General features: G+C 39.7%; 2 protein-coding genes across 2 annotated transcripts; both read left to right on the plus strand.

Moving 5' to 3' along the window:
- Positions 1-1,488: 1,488 nt before the first annotated feature.
- LOC140235001 (coelenterazine h 2-monooxygenase-like) lies at positions 1,489-5,319 on the plus strand. The gene is made up of 2 exons (XM_072315036.1): positions 1,489-2,054; positions 4,729-5,319. The coding sequence occupies exons 1-2, from the start codon at positions 1,566-1,568 to the stop codon at positions 5,317-5,319; spliced, it is 1,080 nt and encodes a 359-aa protein (XP_072171137.1). The 5' UTR covers positions 1,489-1,565.
- Positions 5,320-17,032: 11,713 nt separating this feature from the next.
- On the plus strand, positions 17,033-19,059 carry LOC140234797 (coelenterazine h 2-monooxygenase-like). Its single transcript, XM_072314834.1, has 2 exons — positions 17,033-17,521; positions 18,469-19,059. Exons 1-2 carry the CDS (start codon positions 17,081-17,083, stop codon positions 19,057-19,059), a joined length of 1,032 nt encoding a protein of 343 aa, XP_072170935.1. The 5' UTR covers positions 17,033-17,080.
- Positions 19,060-19,358: the final 299 nt, after the last annotated feature.

Consider the following 19,358-nt stretch of genomic DNA (forward strand, 5'->3'; position numbering starts at 1 on the left):
GATGAATCTGTTCTGACTAACCTCAACATCTTTGATCTAAGTGTGGTCAAATCTTCAACAATAAACACCGCTTGCTTTTTCTCCTTCGGCACTTTCTTATTTCTCATTATCTCTGCCTTCCGCTCGAGTCGCACACATTTCGCGATGATCCCTGCAGACTTCTCCGTGTCCTTTCCGCCAGGAAGACGATGAGCGATGCTGATGTCATCTCTCTCCAGGGGGGCATTTCATGAAGCATTTTGGTCGGATATTTTTCTGACAAACAGTTACAAGCTACTGAAATCCTTGCATCTGACTGGCTGAGAGCAAATTTGTCCGACAATGGACTTTGCCGTACAAAATGCTTCATGAAATGCCCGCTAGCTTGACACCAAGTTTGTTGCCCAACTTGACTACAACATCCGTCGTGTCTTCGTTGACGCTCTAAGGAACACCATAAATCTTTATGTTCTCGCGTCTACCATATTGCTCCAACTTGTCGAGTTCATAGCGAAGGACTCGTGTACTCTGATCTGCAACGGGGGCAACAGGTTCGGGTCGAATAGCCTTGATTTCCTCCATCACCGATCTCATTAGCCGTAGTGACTAGGTTATGACAAGTTGGACAGCGTCGGCCAGTTGATCATTTTGTCATTGTTTAGAATGGAATTCGATTTCGGGTTCAAGTTCTCTTTCTTCGTTTGTTTTGTTTTTGGCTGGGCACCAGAAGCGGCAACAGCATAGCTTACTGCTTCTGTGATTGTCTCGTCTACGGACTTAGCATTAGCAGATATCTCATCATCCAGGAGGATGAACTTACAAATGTATTTGTAACCATTGGTGAAGTCCGTTAGTGACGTCACAGTGTAAACGGATGATAAGCCCGAACAACACACTGATGCGCGAATGATAACTCAGCTAGGAAGAGAATAATGCTGCTCAAGTTGCTAAGAGACAATGTGCTCTTTTGCTCACTGAGAGGAGGAAGAGAACTTTATGTGAGTTGCTAGGAGACAGGTGGCTTATCCAACCAGATACTAGATGATACGCAGATTTGTTATTTCTTGCTGCTTTTTGCGCTAAGGCGGTACGCTGTGCAAGATTGTTTTGGTTGCTAATTAAGTTACTGGTGAAGATGAAGATGAAGTTCGAAGAGTAACTTACGAGAGGAAACGCCATTCACGAACGCTGAAAATTCTTGAATAGATCCAAAACGGTGATGATGAGGCACAAGCAGTGTCAAAAAGAGGTCCAGCATTGAACGAGCGATCTACCACTGTGACAAATATCTAATTCAAACAACAATATGAGCTGATGATTCTAGAGAGAGAAACATACGAGCAACCGAAAGATACGTCTTATCTCGCCAAGGTCCTCATTCTATACCAAAGGGTATAGAAGCGCACGCAGTGCGAGCACTGCGTGCGTTTCTATACTCTTTGATACAAAAACACCGTGTACACACTACGCGCTGCACTACTGTGAAGTCGACTGCTGAGGAATAGACACAGGTGGTGGAAAGCACGAAAATCACAATTTCTGCGATTCTAAGAAACAGCGAGCCGCCATTTCACACAGGTTAATGCATGATACCAAAAAAAATATATATATATATAAATTTGAACGTTAAGTCAAGCATGATGTCTATTCGAGCCGCAAGTGTTCTCAAATCCGTTGTCGTTGTTGGTCGTGTGCGTATGGGTCGGCTTCTCAGCGTGCAGCTACCAGCGACAGGTGTTCAAGCGCGACATCAATCCACGATACCACTAGTGACAGCCGAAGAATGGTGGGGGAAATGCTCCAAAGTTAATGTCATGGGTGAACAGATGTCGTACTACGACTCCGACCCCGATCAGCGTGATAGCGATCGAGCAGTCGTGTTTCTCCACGGGAACCCAACCTCATCGTACCTCTGGAGGAACGTCGTACCTCAAGTTCAGCCTATTGCTCGTTGTCTGGCTCCCGACCTCATCGGCATGGGCAGATCCAACAAGCTCGCAAGCCTGTCGTATCGCTTCGTCGATCACTATAGATTCCTGTCTGCCTGGTTAGACCGGGTAAACCTGCCTTCAAAGGTGTGTATTTGAGCGTGTGTTATGGTTGAAAAAAAAAACACCCCAAACAAAACGTGAGCAGTTGCCTAACTGATTTGAAGAGACCTATGGAGTTCACTAAAACACCTGACATTATTTACATTAATATCATATCTGTCCTTGTTTACCTTTGAAATGAAATCACCATGTGAAATTAAGTATGACATGATGTGATTGATTTGGATGATAGACCTTCGTTCAAAGGACCTATAGTAGACCATTTTAGTAGTATCCTTCTGCAACCTTTTGCTTAAAAAAATTGTTGAACACTGAAGGTGGGATACAATTTGCACTCGATACTCTTTGTGTAAAGGGACAAGACATATACATAATTATGTAGTAGGATCTATGTTAAAGGGATGGTACAGTATTGGTGGAGATGAGAATTGGGCTTTTAACTTTTTGCGAGATACCAAGAAAACACTTATGAAATAGTACAGAGCATACCATTTTAAGAGGAATTCAAAGTTTATTTGATGAAAATCGGGTTTGGAATGACTGAAACATCCAAAAACAAAGTAAAACAAAGCGATCGTAATAAGTGTCCCACGCGACACTTTATTAGAATTGCTCTGTTTTGGATATTTCAGCTACAGGTATTTCAAAACCAATTTTCATCAAACGATGAATTCCTCATGGAATTACTATACATGCTCTTTCATATATCATACGAGGTTTCTCATTATCTCACCAAAAAAAAGTATGAAACCTGAAATGAGGTCTAAACCAAAACTACACGATCCCTTTAAATTCATAATCATACACAGCACACAGCACTGAGAGAAATAGATCAGTTTCAGAGGATAAACAAAATTGTGCTGAAAGAGTTTTTCCATTGTCTGATTTGACGAGATTTATCTCTTGCGTCTTAGAGAGAAGGGGAATGTTTGTACAATTGTGTACATTTATTGATTATCCAAAAGAAAAAAAAAGAATTGCAGGTAACAGTCATCTCACTGTGATGGATTCATATGCAATCTCATCAAATGGACAAGTTGTTGCAATAAAAGAACAAAGAAATCATCGCAAATTTGATGTGGGTTCTTTATTCTGTTACACAGTTTGCATGTAACGACGATATGTAACTATGTGTACTGCAAACTTGCGCTTGCTAGTGTAGTCTATTCAACAACTGTGTAGGAATGAGTGGTTCCTGTAAGATACAAACAAGAAAGAAAGTTATTCGTATAACACGCCATAAAAATCACTATAAAAAATACTATTTCAACTATACATAGAAATAGTTAGACGATAATGAATATTTCCTCCCTTTTCTGAGTGAAGTAATTATGGCCAGAATATCAAAACAACGTTCATATCTATTCTAACTCACTTAAAGGGGTGGCTGTGTTGACTATTATCATGAGCACTGTCGTTATGTATCTGGTATAATCTACAAGCTGAATAAACATAATGAACTTTCAATATTCTGGGTAAGTCAGACAAATCATTGTCAGTTAAGCTTATTCAACAAAATCCATATCTTAAATCTAATGATTGTAATCGCACAATGCCACATCTCACATCAATCTCACTGTAAGACTTCTCGTCATAAATACTACATAAACAACAACAATTAGAATTTCCTCAGCAACCTTTTTGTGGTCTTAAATGAGATTATCCAGGAATCTACGGCTAGACATATCACCATATCTCCAACTTAAATATCCCTCCGCGTGCATGAACTTCGTTCGTGGAGTGTTCCTAACACAATACCATAATGATACATACGCGAAAAGATATGGTCCAACTTTAACGTTTTAACATGAGCAATACATAATACCAAAAACCCATTTGAAACTCCGGATTCACATCCACAATCCACAATCATTTTCGGACTGTTCTCCAAAAGGGAGAGGTCTTTACAAAGACCGTCCTAACGTTCATCTTATAAACACTATCCACACCACGGACCATGCACTACGCACGCTAGACTAAACGTTAATATTAAATGCAATTGAACAATGCATGGGACAATAGACGTCAATACGTAATACAGCATAATACATGTATGGATATACGACATTGATCATGACCATGACCTTAAACTTACATAACCTTGTTTCTCATTCACTGTTATTCCTCTTAACTCCTTGACCATGGAAACTTTGTTTATTCCTCAAAATAGTGTACAAATCATAGATGAACAATTTTAGACATATCTTGGATTGTTGCACTTCATTAGATTGTCCAAGAAACCCAAACTATAAGCAAATTGCTGTAACCAACCGCTGGGCAAACAGCTGCTCTTGTGGAACGGCTGACCGGAACTCTTTCGCTAACAGTTTTCAATTCAGACCCTAACTTTGAAACTCGTACTAAATTGTATAATTCCATGACACTCCCATTATAAAGAACTCCTCGGGACTGGCAGTTTTCTTTCATTATATTGACTTTTTTGTTTGTATGTGAATAAGCAAACAAGGTAGACAATAAGTTTGGGACCTAGACTTTTAATTTGGTGTAATGAGAGTTTTCTTTGACATTATTATTAACCATGTTCATTGGGAGTGCTCTGTATAAAAAATGTGAACAAAATTGCCTGTAAACACATTCCCTTCAAGGCTGCCATCTCCATGGAGAGACAGGACCTACTAGGCTATTGTATACATATGTCAATTTGCGACTGACATAAGCCTGCTTTCTCTGTCTATAGGTCAGCATCGTCTGCCATGACTGGGGCTCTGCGCTGGGCTTCCACTGGAGCAACGAACATCGCGATCGTCTGGAAGCCCTTGTTCACATGGAAAGTGTCATCGCTCCCTTTCCCGGGTGGGACAGTATTCCCGATACTGCAAGGGACTTTATTAAGACGCTGCGCTCCGAGGCAGGGGAGGAGATGGTTCTCAAGAAAAACATGTTTGTGGAGCTGCTCCTGCCTCGCCTCATCCAGCGGGAGCTCAGGAAGGAAGAGATGGATGCCTTTGTGGAACCCTTCAAAGTTCCAGGAGAAGACAGACGCCCCACCCTGACATGGCCAAGGGAGATCCCCGTCGTCGGAGATGGTCCCGATGATGTCATTGCCATTGCAGCAGCCTACTATGCCTGGCTGAAGGAATCAGCGGATCTACCGAAGCTCTTCGTCCACGCCACACCAGGCTCCATAAGCGAGGGCATCAAGAAAGACATTGAGCACTGGCCCAATCAGAAAATTGTTGAAGCTGCTGGACTGCATTTCCTTCAGGAGGATTCCCCCATAGAAATTGGGGATCACATCAACGAATTTTTGTCTGATCTTTACAAGTGAAAGTGTTTTAATAATGACAGTGTCTCTTTTGCAACTTCTTTGAGTGAGACATCTTGATAATCCCCGAGTCAATAATTTGCTCGTAAAGACGGTTAAGGTATGTGATATGAAGTACCTGTATTCATGAGCAATGATTTTCAGTTACATTTTTCTTTCCAAACAGATCTGAAATCCCTCAAAAGAGACTGCAATAATGATGACATGTCATGTGACCTTGATTCTTGAAGATCATTGCAGTTCCTCAGAATGTGTTGTGTTTAATGCACTCTCCGTTTGATGATGGAGCCAAAATGTTTAGTTGTTGCAGTTGATGGTCAATGTAGCATCATTATAGGACCTCTGACGTAAACCGCACTCAGAGGATAGTACCCGTCTAGATTGAATTTTCAGTAGAGATGGAGAAGTCTGCTTGCCAAGGTAGCAAAGACTTACAGCACTGGCTGCCAGTTGCAGAGCTGGCCACGTATTAATTCAATGGCCAAATAATAGATGTGTATATTTTTGGAATATGTCAGGTATTGAGAGTTTTGTGTATGGTACTCATATGCTATGAAACTGTAATGAATGGGATGTGTTCAATGACTTTTAACAGCAAGAATGGGACTGCCCAATCTGTCTGTATATAGATTTCTGTTCTCATACTTGATACATGATAATTTAGGAATGGAAGCTTTCTTGAAATATTTGATCAACTCAGCGCAGGCTAGATTAGGATAAAGTACACATGTCTGTCTATGCCAAGATGAATAAGTGATGTTGACTCACTGAGAATCTAGGTTCAAAGGTAGATGTCAAACAATTCTTGATTGTTTGAACAGCTACTCAAATATCATGTTCTTTCGTCAAACTTGGCACTTGTTTGTAGTACATGTTTGTCAAGAGTCATAGAAATATTAAAGCGAAGCGAGTTAAGTGGTGATTGCAAATTCATTTAATAACATGAAAATGTACAATACATGTATTGGACATAAATCTTATCCAATTTGCTGCTGAAAGTGGGCCTGTTTTTTTTTTTTTTTTTTGTCACTGAAAAAAAAAGAAAAGATGTGTGGCATATGTCAGTACAAAATCTTGATGCATGGAGGTACATGTAGTATGTTCGAAGCAAACCTCCATTGATTTTGGGCAGAATTTGGTGAAGGTCCATAGGTTCAAAAGCCTATTTGAGCCAAAATTGTGATTGCACAGATTTGTAACTATTCCACTCATGCAATACAGTTTTGAAGGGAATTGAATGATGGATCAGGCTTTACACTATTCAAGAAATATGTTGTGATTCCAATGAATTTGTGGTTTTTTAAAAGAGATTTATATCAATTCTAATCAAGATAAAATATGATACTGCATTGACAAAAGCAGTTATGTTTTTTTTTTATATATATATGATGTAAACTAATAGATTTATGATGACATTATGTGGAAGATGAATATTACACTGCCACTTATAAATGTTCAATTCTGAGTCATTCCAAGTGATGTTTTGGAAGTTAACAAATTTCAGTGTTTATTTCAAGGACTGAAATATTACAGTATGTATAACATCTGATGTCAATCTACCAAATTGGGTTGCTGTTCTTTCTTCTCTGTGTGAGGTATAACGTTCTGGAATAAGCTGTAAAGCATCCCCCCTCTCTCTCTACATCACTACGGTGGTTGACACACTATGTTTGTGTATGTTGTATGTGTGTGTTTGTCCTTCTTTTGTGTGTGCATTTTCCCACTGGGATATTTATCATTTTAAATCAAACATACATCATCTAAACCCATAATACATCATACTATTTCTAACAAAGCTCTTTGAAAAACTGGCAATGAAATGTGACTCAGACCATCATTTATTGTTGTCATACATATCAAGAATGCAGGTGTCCAAATAGACACCATTTTTCTGAAACATTTATGATTATTACTGCACTCAAGATTGTTTTTTTTTTCATCGTGCGGCATACTCCAGGCTTCTAAAGACGAATTTCAATAAAGTTCGAATATCTTCTCTAAATTGCTTTTATCATAATTGTTTCTACAAGAAAATGGTGGTACGACTGTACGGTACGCGTTCCTCCATTTGTGCCCTGCTACATGAATTTTTGCTTCCGGTGATTTCCGTGAGATCTAACATTTTATTTGTGTAGATCTTCCACTAGTGAAAGTGTCGGTCTGTTGGTCCATTGAAGATTTGTCCATATATGTTACATACTTAAGTTTCGTTGCCTAACAGTGCAACAATTAAGCATTTTATCACGCTATATCGACACACTGTTTAACGAGAATAATTTGCCATTTTGAAGCAACACTTTTATCGTCTGTTGTTTTTGAGCACGCACTTCCACTGAGATTTATCACTCCTAGCAATAATGAAGCAGTCAGCTTAATCGAATCACTATGAAACATTTCAGGTTCTAACACCTCAACTAGAATAAATTGGAGTAGTACTCGGCTATTAGAATGTGCACGATCTTAGCGATGCGACATGCATTTTCAGAATAGTTATCCAGTCTCATCAGCCGCTGTCTCATGGCCCTCTCTATAAACATGCAAATTTTTTTCAACTTACGCTAATGATTATCGAGAATTATATTGAAAGGACTGAAATATTTAGAGCTTCTTGATTGCCTTTGCCGATGGCATGAACCTCTGCAATCAAGGGAGGCCAGTCGGTGTGAGGGGAGTTAATAAAAGATGCCGTACTCTAGTACTCTGACGGCTGGTGCGTGCAAATTGATGTGCAAGTTGGTGCGTCATACGGTCATACACAATGCAATGGTATCCAAACGTGTCTACTGCCTACGTCTGGCCTTTGCCCTCTTACCGAGGGAAAGAACGCCCCGAGCTCCTCGGGTCAAGCAACGAAGCAGGCAGCCTCTCAGCAGAGAGCATTACATGTAACCTCGGATGTTATTTGTCGATGGAGTTTGCGAACAAAAAATTTGAGGCTATAAACCGTCTCACTCATCTTGCGAGTGCGGAGATGACTGACGATGCAAAAAACAAAAACAAAAAACAAAAACAGGCATCAAACAGAAGTCAACCACTTTCACTTTCATTTCAATTCAAATAAAATACATTTCCGTTTTTCGACAATAACATAGTACACATCTCACTCTCTTTAGTGAGAGAAATCATGAAAACAAAACAATATGTGGATTGAAAAGAGAAGAACAATTACAGGTTCAAGTAAACACCTTTTACGCAGATTATCTGTAAAAGTGTTAGTTATATACAAATCACAAACAACTCTTGTTTCAGCATTACTAAAGCTTTCGGAGGCACCATACTTCCAGTAAATCTAGACAGTTGTGAAGTCAGTATACTGTTTCCCTCAGGGGTAAGAAGTGAGAGATAGAGAGAAAAAAAAGAAAAGAAAGGAGGGCGAAGTTGCAAGTAGACATCAAACCATTGCTTCTGCATCAGACTAGTTGACAATTACATGACCAAAGACCCGAGACAGTGGATTAAAATGTACTCAGGTTTTGGAATCTAAAGTCTTTATCTTCTTGAAACAATTTCTATGACATGTATGAAATTGATTTCTACAAGAAAATGATGGTGGCAGGCGCAATATCGTGCTTTTTTAAGAAATTTGTGCGTTGCATTCGCGTTTGACCTTGGCAATGTTGATTTGCTCGGACATTTTGAATGCATTTATACATCCAGTCCCAGGGCTGTGTCTTGTCCACATCAAAGGTTCTTCGTAACAAGAACTGAAATGCTTAGAACGTCTCGGTTGTCGAATATATAGCTCTTAGCATGATCCTCTGAAATCAAGGCATGTGAGTTAAGTGTATTAAACTTGCATCGATCCGCCCAAAGAGACAAAGATCAGTTACAATTTCAGTTTAATTTTCCACGAATAAAACAAGAAAAGGCACAAGATGAGATACAAATACGAGAAAGTCATAAATCATACAACATACAATTAGAAATAATGTGGTGCTATGAACACAAGCAATGACAATGCCATTGATGGGGGAAGCAGCAAGACAGGAAAAAAGCCCGACAGAAGTATTTTCGCGTTTCACTGAGTGGATTTGTGTGGAGCATGGACAAGGAGCATGTACGTTCTCTATAATCGTAGTAAGTAGTCACGCAACCCTATGATTATAGTAAATATCGAAACAGTCAGCCGCTCAGCTTGTAGCATTGTCCCGAATGTTTTGATGTGGATGGTGTAGGCCTACATGAAAACATAATCATGACAATGCTGCGATAAACCAGTCAATCGTTTCTACTCGAGTATGAAGCCCAGGGGTATGAAAATGACAGACGAAAAACGAGCATCGAATAGTAGTCGACCACTTGCAATTTTGGACTCTTGGAGCTCAAGGACTTTCATCCTTGAGCTCCAAGGATGGGATCGGAATCGACGGCTGTAGGACTTAACTTTCGTTACCGGGGATAAATGATGGGGGATGTGTTGAAGTCCTCGGCGAGAGGGTATCTGATGATTCCGATCCTAGCCGACTGAAGAGTAGTCATGCATGACTCAACGCCATCTTCGGACTTTTTGTTTTCCTCATTGTTAAGGGGTTCATCAAGTTGACAAACCAGTCCTATCGCTTTGTCGACCACTACCGGTAGGCCTACATGTCTGTGTGGTTTGATTCGATGAATCTACCTCAAAAGGTATTAGACGTCTACTGCGATTTTATACGCAAGAATTTTAAAGCGACTGACTTCTCATGGGCACGTAAGAATGCAATTGCAGAAATATCGTTGTGCATGCATTGTGCATGCCTATTTCAAAATGGAAATCAAATAAAAGATTTTTTTCATAACTATGAGAAGCACAAATTTAGCCTAAAAGGTTCCGTTGCAGATAAAACAAAACCCAGCTTTAGTGCTTCAAAATAGTTCTTAAATGTGAGTTAGGGATAGAAACAACCAATGTAATCAGTATGATCATTGTCAAGTATTGTTACTGTTGTAAGCCGGGTTAATGATGACGCTGACAGTCTCCAGTTGACGTTGTATAGATTTTATTAGGGAAACAAAACAAATCAAACAGTCTCAGTCTGCCGATACATGTATAAACTCCGTATCATCCGCATTATCCTCAGCTACATGTCGTAATGAGTCTAGACTCTATACAGAATAACAAATATAGTCGAACTTTTGATTATTCGACATCAAAGAGCTCGCAGAGACTATGTCCACGTCCATTTGTCTCACAAGCCAAAGTCAAAGTCAAGAATCAATTAAATCTGCGTCATCTTATCCCATAAAAATAAAAGTTGCGTTGTGCCCATGCCAACGATGCCAACCACACGCACACTGCGCCATTGGCATGGATACAACGCGCATCAACGCATTGACGCAACAATAACAGACCGCATATTTCCATTTACCACAAACTTCCCCGCGATTATATAACACAACCATGGGTTATATAATCCCAATTACATCATATCATTTTCATAACATTGTACATAATAATACATAAAAAATTCCCCGCTCTTCATGTCAAATCATTATACACTTTACAGCAATTCCATATAAGAGCGGATTAAACAGCAGATAATTACAAAAATATATTTCAGGAAAGCGTGCGTTCCCCGCTTTTCCAGTCAAATATAAAAACGTCGAAACACTACAAAATTGAACTTCATATGAAATCTGCTAAGAGCTGAAACTCTTGAACCTTCCAAATTTACAGTAAATCATACAAACTCATATTTGTTACATGGCATAAACGTTTCGGGCCAAGAGAATAACACATCAATATGTTACAATTTTCTTCAGTTCCGTTTCGATGTAAAACTCAGCCGTCCCACATTGTCAGTTATGTACAGAGTATCCGAGAAAATAATGTATAAAAGCACGCCAAACATGCTGTAACAGAACATGTTCTACGTCGTACATAAAACCATACATTAATGTCTGTAGTAATTAAGATTTATATCGAGGCACAACATAGACAAGTCTCTTAATACATATGCAAATTGTACATACAACAACACGACAACTTCCCCGCGATTATATCATACGACCCGTATGATAATAATCTATTTTCTAAAAGTATAATTTCTCAATTATTCAATATAACACAATACATATCAGGAAATGCAACAATTAAAACAAAGTGAAGTCACGGAATGTTAGAATTCACTACTAACAAAAATAAGCTTCCCCGCTTTAGCAGGCATATTATGGTAACTTCCCCGCTTTATGTGTCATATCGTCACAGTCGACAATTTGCTCATTATCAAAAGTTTCTGACTCACTGAACAACCACTAATATTGTCAGAATGCCATGTTGTTCAGCTGCCAACAAAACAATTAAAAACAATAGCTATTATAGTTCCTTCGTTTTTCCACGTAATAGTGATTTCAAATACTTTCATATCACTATTCCAATATCTCATTAAAAACTTCTTATCAATCACATATCAATCAAAACAACCATATTATATTGATAATCATTTCTCGCATTGATATTGCATCTCAAATGCGCATAGTTCCTAATTCCATTGCTACTTGAGATGGTACACAAGTTTCAGCTGCAGTCATGAACGTATAATTATATACACTGTAAGCGAATCAAGTCACAACAAATTCCATGGACGGACAACGAATTTCTAACCTGCAGCGACCAAGCTTTCATGAAAATTCGGTCTCCAATTGGACTCCCAAGGCCCCCATACCGTTCCCTGAACATGACATCCATGTTTCCACACGTTACAGATAGGTATGCATGCCTCCCTTGTTATTACATCATTGACAACAATGTTACCATGAGTAATATTCCCCTCTTTTGAAATTGACCACTCCTTTGGCGCTACGTGAGTGCTTGGTGGCTGCACTTTTGCATGCTTTTGGACATCCTTACCTTCATGTGATAATTCGGGACCCCTCTTGGTACCCTCTCCCACAGGTTTTGCAATTAGAAGCACCCCAACATCTAAATCCTTTGCATCAACCTGTTCATCACATGACTCATGTCCATGTCCCCCAGCATCAATTTCTGCACCACCCTCATCTACATCAACGCAACCCAGAATCTGCGATCCCCCATCCAAAAGAGTAGATATGGCATCCTCCTTCTCCTGTCCAGCTGTATCTGAGGAAAGATCTAGCTGCTGAGCAACCGGGTCAGTGAACACTACTTGCGTTCCAGCATCAGCACTCCCAGTTTTCAACCCATCTCCCTCTAGCATACAGTCATCACGGAGAACTAATAGTGCTTCTCTCCTAAGCACTTCAAATCGGCATCCCCGATTTTTCATGTGCAAACGCCTCAACAAAATTTGTTCCCTCTCATCCCGTGTTCCACTGACAAACTGGCTGGACAGAGCTTCGTCTCTAAGCTGCCTCAGAGCCGCAGCTTCCTTCTCATCGTCTGCAGCATCTACCAATTTTGCATAAAGACGCATGAGAGCCCTACTGAAGCCTGCCAAGTCTTCATCATCACGTTGAACACGTTTATAGAACAAACACCGCAAATAGTGAGAATTCTCTCGACTAAAACACAGACGGAGAGCTTTTACAACCTCTGTAAAACTCCTCCGCTTCTCGTCCGACAGACAATAGCGAATCTCTTCTCTTGCTGGCCCTATGAGGTTGTTCACTAAAACTCTAGCCTTTTCCTCATCACTTAAATTGAAAGGCTCAACTGTGAGATTAAACATTTCCATCCAGTTAGAAAAAGGTGTTTCAGTGCCATCTTCACAATACCCACTAAACTTTTCAATTAGTGCATGGCCTAGAGCGAGATTTACACACAACCCTTTCATTGCCTGTCCAAATGATGTCGAAGAGAAATTATCAGTTCGCACATTCTTATTTGAAACAAACTGTTCACACATGACTAATTACGCAGTTAAACTGACCAATTAAGACACGTCATTTTCAAACATGAAACGTAATGCCATCATAGGTCCAAAATCTGCACGAAGTCCAATCGGTTAAACGAAAGTTCAGCATCATCCATTATTTCAGTTACCAAATACTTGCTCAGTGCGCGAGATGCCATATCGCAGCTCTGTAACCGTCGATTTCGCATCCCGATTGATGTTCAGCCGCCCCCGACGCACGCCAGCGCACTCCGACGTCCACAGCAAAACTCCCGACGGACCATCAGCTCCAGTCTCCAGCCCACCATCGACGAGCCTGATCATCATGAAGCTGCCTCACAGAGTAGTGCTGCTCTACCAGGGCTGATCAACGTAGATCGATCTACACCATCAAGATCAAGATCAAGATTACCCAGCACTCCTCCATACTCCTGTCTGCTATACAAAGTGTAGTCAAAACAGCAGGTCTCCTCGGAGCGAAACGTGGACCATTATTCCGTCATACTCGAGGCTGTTATTCGTCGATCACCTTTTTCAAACTGGATGAAGTGGATCACTCCGTCAGGCTGTCATCATCCCACTCCTGACACCATTTGTTGTAAGCCGGGTTAATGATGACGCTGACAGTCTCCAGTTGACGTTGCATAGATTTTATTAGGGAAACAAAACAAATCAAACAGTCTCAGTCTGCCGATACATGTATAAACTCCGTATCATCCGCATTATCCTCAGCTACATGTCGTAATGCGTCTAGACTCTATACAGAATAACAAATATAGTCGAACTTTTGATTATTCGACATCAAAGAGCTCGCAGAGACTATGTCCACGTCCATTTGTCTCACAAGCCAAAGTCAAAGTCAAGAATCAATTAAATCTGCGTCATCTTATCCCATAAAAATAAAAGTTGCGTTGTGCCCATGCCAACGATGCCAACCACACGCACACTGCGCCATTGGCATGGATACAACGCGCATCAACGCATTGACGCAACAATAACAGACCGCATATTTCCATTTACCACATTACAAAATGTGAACAATAGTTATAATAAAACTGTTTCTAGAATGAACCGTTTACAGTTATGGTTTATTAAAAAAAAATAGTGATATCTCCGTGTATTTTAGGCATAATTGAGAAATTTGTTTATTATGGTAGGATGTTTTGGGATACAACTGACGTACACATATGCATCAAATGTGATAACTCATGGTATAACAGTTCTTTAAATCACTGCTATCAATGGTAAAAATAACATTTAAAGGAAACCAAAACCCAGAGAGAAATGTGGATTGAGTGAAAGCAGCAACATTATTTGAACACATCAGTGAAAGTTAGAGGAAAATCGGACAATCGATGTTATGAATTTTTAAAGTTTTTGTGTTGGAACCGCTAGAAGATGAGACTACTTGAGTTTATGACATCATGTGTGAACAACTATGATAAAGAAAATTCAACATGCTTTCACTTTTCTAGCATAATGAAAGAGCACTTTACTAGCTGCTTTCAGAAAACAGGGGGAATAATTGCTATCCTTAACCCAGTAAAGCCCAATTTAAATTTAAACCATAATTTCCATTTGCCACTCTACGCCCTTTACCCAATTTCAACCAGATTTGGTGACTTTTCCTAAAAATTGTATTGCAAACATTTTGATATCTAATCTGTTTATCTATGTCCGATATCGCTGGTTGCCATGGCAACCATAAACTGACAACCATGTCAGGCAGATTTTGCTTTTTTGTTTTTTTGTTTGTTTTTTTGCTCCAATTTCACTTAACAATGGATCAAATGGGGGGCTTCTTTGCTGTAATTTGCTGAAGGACCAAAATGTGAAGTAATTATGGTCCTGAAATACCTTGAATTGGTCTTATTAATATTTTCTTTATTTTATATGAAATAAGTATCAAACAATGAATGTTATAGATATCATTGAAAATACAGCATTTTCCAAAGACTACCGTTTATTTTGTGTCATTTTCACACAAGTTTTGCCTGTAGTAACATTTGTTAATCATATTATCAATCTGCAAACTAAAAATTTCAATATTGTGAAAAATATGAAATGTAATACCAAAATCATGTACCTATCCCACACTATACATCATATGTCTCATGTACTTGGTTATATTGTAATGAATAGCGCCCCCATTTGTTGACCATGAGAAATTTTAACCATAAAAAGTAGTGAAGTTTGACTTGATTTTCCTTTGTGGCAAATATAAAAATGATTGGTATGAACTAAAGACATACATGTATATACTGGGGATAAAGAAATATACAGAAAAAGCATGACTTTAGCATATTTCTTATGTATTTCTTTATATTTTTGGTAAATATCGCCCTCAATGGGTGATCCTGATAAAAGTTCAAATATTGCGTCATAATGAGTTGCTCTATTCATGTGCCAAATAACCTATGACAGCGATACTTCATATAATAAACCCCTTCCAGGCCCCTTGGGCCTGGAAGGGGTCAAAATAGCTTGGGCTTTATAGGGTTTTAACGGATGTCAGTATCAGGTTGATGGAATGTGTAATTTTCATGAAAAATGAATTTTTGTGAAATTCCCTTATATTGTTGCCCACACGTGACATCATAAACTCTAGTAGTCTCCTTATGCAGCGATTCCAACACAATAGCTTTAAAAAATCATTAATTTTGCATCGATTGTCCGATTTTCCTCAAACTTTCACTGATGTGTTCTAATAATGTTGCTGCTTTCACTCAATCCACATTTCTCTTTGGGATTTGGTTTCCTGTAAAATGGCTGCAGAGTGTGAAATCTTGAACATGAAACATTCTTTACAGAGTTCAGATAAAAAAATAATTTCTAAATCAATTTAGATGGGAAGCTTTCTCAAAATACATGGGCATTGAATAAACCATTATAGTTCGGCAACGTTTTAGGAAAATCAAGACAATGGGCTCAAAAGTAATGAATGTTATTTTTGAATTTCTGGTGTCGCCATCGCTGAAAGAACGACAAAAAAAAAAAAAAAAAAAGATAATGTATGGGGTAATTCCACCTGTTTTTTTAAAAAGGGAAGGTCTCAAGTCTATTACTTTGCATTATACAGCTGTACTAGAAAATCTAAAGTTTTTCAGAATTCTTTTTTTTTTAATATGTTTTTCATATGTTCGTTATGCTGCGACACCATTTAACTGCACTTATGGTAGTCTTCTCATCCAGTGACGGTGGCACCGAAACTTTAAGATTCATAACTTCCGAAGGGATTGTCGAATTTTCCTCAAACCTCGCTGGTGTTTTTCACTAACATTGTTGCACTCACTCAATTCTCATGTATTGTGGAAAACCTTCCCTTATGGTTAGACCTGTAAAAATCTCGGGGGGGGGGGGGGCATTGAAAAGATATAATAACGGAATTGAATGACTAGTGTGTGATATGCCCCCGAACACCCTCCCCCCCCCCCAAAAAAAAAACAAAACAACAACAACAACAAACAAACAAACAAACAACACAAAACAAAACAAAACAAAACAAAACAAAACAAAAACTAAACAAAACACACACACCAAATGAACAAAAACAATGACACATTTAATGGTAGTGCTAATGTGTCATGTTTGGGAGGGCTTTGTTGTTGTTGTTGTTGTTGTTGTTGTTGTTCTAACATAGGAATGACAAACTTTCTTGGGGCCTATTTTAGTGAGAAGTGAACGATAGTCACAACGCTCCTTTTTTCTCAATCTTTTTACTCTTTAAAGATACCATGATGCCCAGGGTTCCCATTCTTGCACTGCTCCGATCCGTCGTGTGTAGTACGCAGCTAGCTAGGCTACATAATAATGTACATACGCACTGTACTGCACTACTGTGATGTCGACTGCTGAAGCGTAGACACAGGTGGAAAGCACGAAAATCACAATTTGTGCGATTCTAAGAAACAAGTTAATACCTGATAGCCAGTGGTAGTGGTACAATCTAAAAAAGTATAAATTCGACAGGCATGATGTCTATCCGAGCCGTAAGTGTTCTCAAATCCGTTGCCGTTGTTGGTCGTGTGCATGTGGGTCGGCTTCTCAGCGTGCAGCTACCAGCGACAGGTGGAATTCGAGCGCGACACCAATCCACAATACCGCTAGTGAAAGCCGAAGAATGGTGGGGGAAATGCTCCAAAGTGAATGTCATGGGCGAACAGATGTCGTACTACGACTCCGACCCCGATCAGCGCGATAGTGATCGAGCAGTCGTGTTTCTCCACGGGAACCCAACCTCCTCGTACCTCTGGAGGAACGTCGTACCTCAAGTTCAGCCTATTGCTCGTTGTCTGGCTCCCGACCTCATCGGCATGGGCAGATCCAACAAGCTCGCAAGCCTGTCGTATCGCTTCGTCGATCACTATAGATTCCTGTCTGCCTGGTTCGACCGGGTTAACCTGCCTTCAAAGGTGTGTACTCAAGGATGTGTACTAGAAATATATGTTTGGGAAAAGCAAATAGTGAGCACTTGCCTATGATTTGAAGAGACTTGTATGAACTGATGACTATACACAGCCCTGTCGCTGTAAACAAGTGTAGAGTTATCTAAGCGCACGGCGTCTGGTCGGGCTAATGAACTAACTAAAACACCTGTTGTTTTCATGAATATTTATCTTTCCTTGCCTTGTTTGCCTTTGAAATGAAATCACCAAGTGAAATTAGGTACCACATGATGTGATTGTCATTTGGATGATACTGATACTAGTGATAGACCCGAGTTCAAAGGACCTGCATAGACCATTTTAGTAGTATCCTACTCCAACTTGTTCAACACTGAATTGATACTGGATAGAGCTACTCTTTGTGGAAAAGGACACGTTATGTAAAAGGACCTATAAATTCGTAATCATACAGCACAGAGCACTGAGACAAGCAGATCAGTTCCAGAGGAATAAAGAAAATTGCACTGAAAGAGTTTGTCCATTGACTTAATATCTCTTGTGTTGTAGAGAGAAGAGGAATTAATATGTACAATTGTCTACCTTTCCTTGATATTGATTATTAAGAAGAAGAAAAAAAAAGAGTGCTGGTTACAGACAACTCCCCAGGAACTCTCGGGACTGGCAGTTTTCTATCATTATATCAAAATTCTGTTATGAATAGCTGAACAATAAAGTAGACAATAAGTTTGGGACCTAGATTTTTAATTTGGTGTAATTAGAGTTTTATCAGATTATTATCAACCATATATGTTCATTATTGTGCAAATGGGAGTACTCTACTGTATTAAAGATATGAACCAAATTGTCTGTAAACACATTCCCTTCAAGACTGCCTTCTCCATGGAGAGACAGGACTCACCGAGTAGCCTATGTCAATTGAGACTGTAACACAAGCCTGCTTTCTCTGTCTACAGGTCAGCATTGTTTGCCATGACTGGGGCTCGGCGCTGGGATTCCACTGGAGCAACGAACATCGTGATCGTCTTGAAGCCCTTGTTCACATGGAAAGTGTCGTCGCTCCCGTTCCCGGATGGGACAGATTTCCCGATATTGCACGGGACATTTTTAAGGCATTGCGCTCCGAGGCGGGGGAGGAGATGGTTCTTGAGAAAAACATGTTTGTGGAGCTGCTCCTGCCTCGCTCCATCCAGCGGGAGCTCAGGAAGGAGGAGATGGATGCCTTTGTGGAACCCTTCAAAGTTCCAGGAGAAGACAGACGCCCTACCCTGACATGGCCGAGAGAGATCCCCATCGTTGGGGATGGTCCCGATGATGTCATTGCCATTGCTGCAGCTTACTACGCCTGGCTAAAGGAATCTGCGGATCTACCAAAGCTCTTTATCGACGCCACACCAGGCTTCTTCAGCGAGAGCATCAAGAAAGGCATTGAGCACTGGCCCAATCAGAAAATTGTTGAAGCTGCTGGACTGCATTTCCTTCAGGAGGATTCGCCCGTAGAAATTGGGGATCACATCAAAGACTTTTTGTCTGATCTTTACAAGTGAAAGTGTGTGTTTTTTTTTTTTTTGGGGGGGGGGTAATAATGACAGTGCCTCTTTATGCAAATTTGTTGAGTGACACATCATGAGATGAGTAATTCCCAAGTCAATAATTTTCTCTTAAAGATGGTTATGGCTTGTGATATGAGGTATTCATGAGCAGTAGGTTTTATTTGTCAAGTTTTCTTTCCAAACAGATCTGAAATAATTGTTTTTGAGGAAGATATCCCTCAAAAGAGACTGAAATTATGATGGAATAAAATGTGATCTTGATTCTTGAAGATCAGTTCCGCAGAATGTGTTTA

This window comes from Diadema setosum, chromosome 11, assembly GCF_964275005.1.
Source record: "Diadema setosum chromosome 11, eeDiaSeto1, whole genome shotgun sequence".
NCBI classification, from domain to species: Eukaryota; Metazoa; Echinodermata; class Echinoidea; order Diadematoida; family Diadematidae; genus Diadema; species Diadema setosum.

Excerpts from the sequence above, each read along its gene's own strand:
- LOC140235001 (XM_072315036.1), top strand. The coding sequence starts at position 1,566 with ATGATACCAAAAAAAATATATATATATATAAATTTGAACGTTAAGTCA. Across the intron at positions 2,055-4,728 it reads GGGTAAACCTGCCTTCAAAG|GTCAGCATCGTCTGCCATGA; the intron begins GTGTGTATTTGA and ends CTCTGTCTATAG.
- LOC140234797 (XM_072314834.1), top strand. The coding sequence starts at position 17,081 with ATGATGTCTATCCGAGCCGTAAGTGTTCTCAAATCCGTTGCCGTTGTT. Across the intron at positions 17,522-18,468 it reads GGGTTAACCTGCCTTCAAAG|GTCAGCATTGTTTGCCATGA; the intron begins GTGTGTACTCAA and ends CTCTGTCTACAG.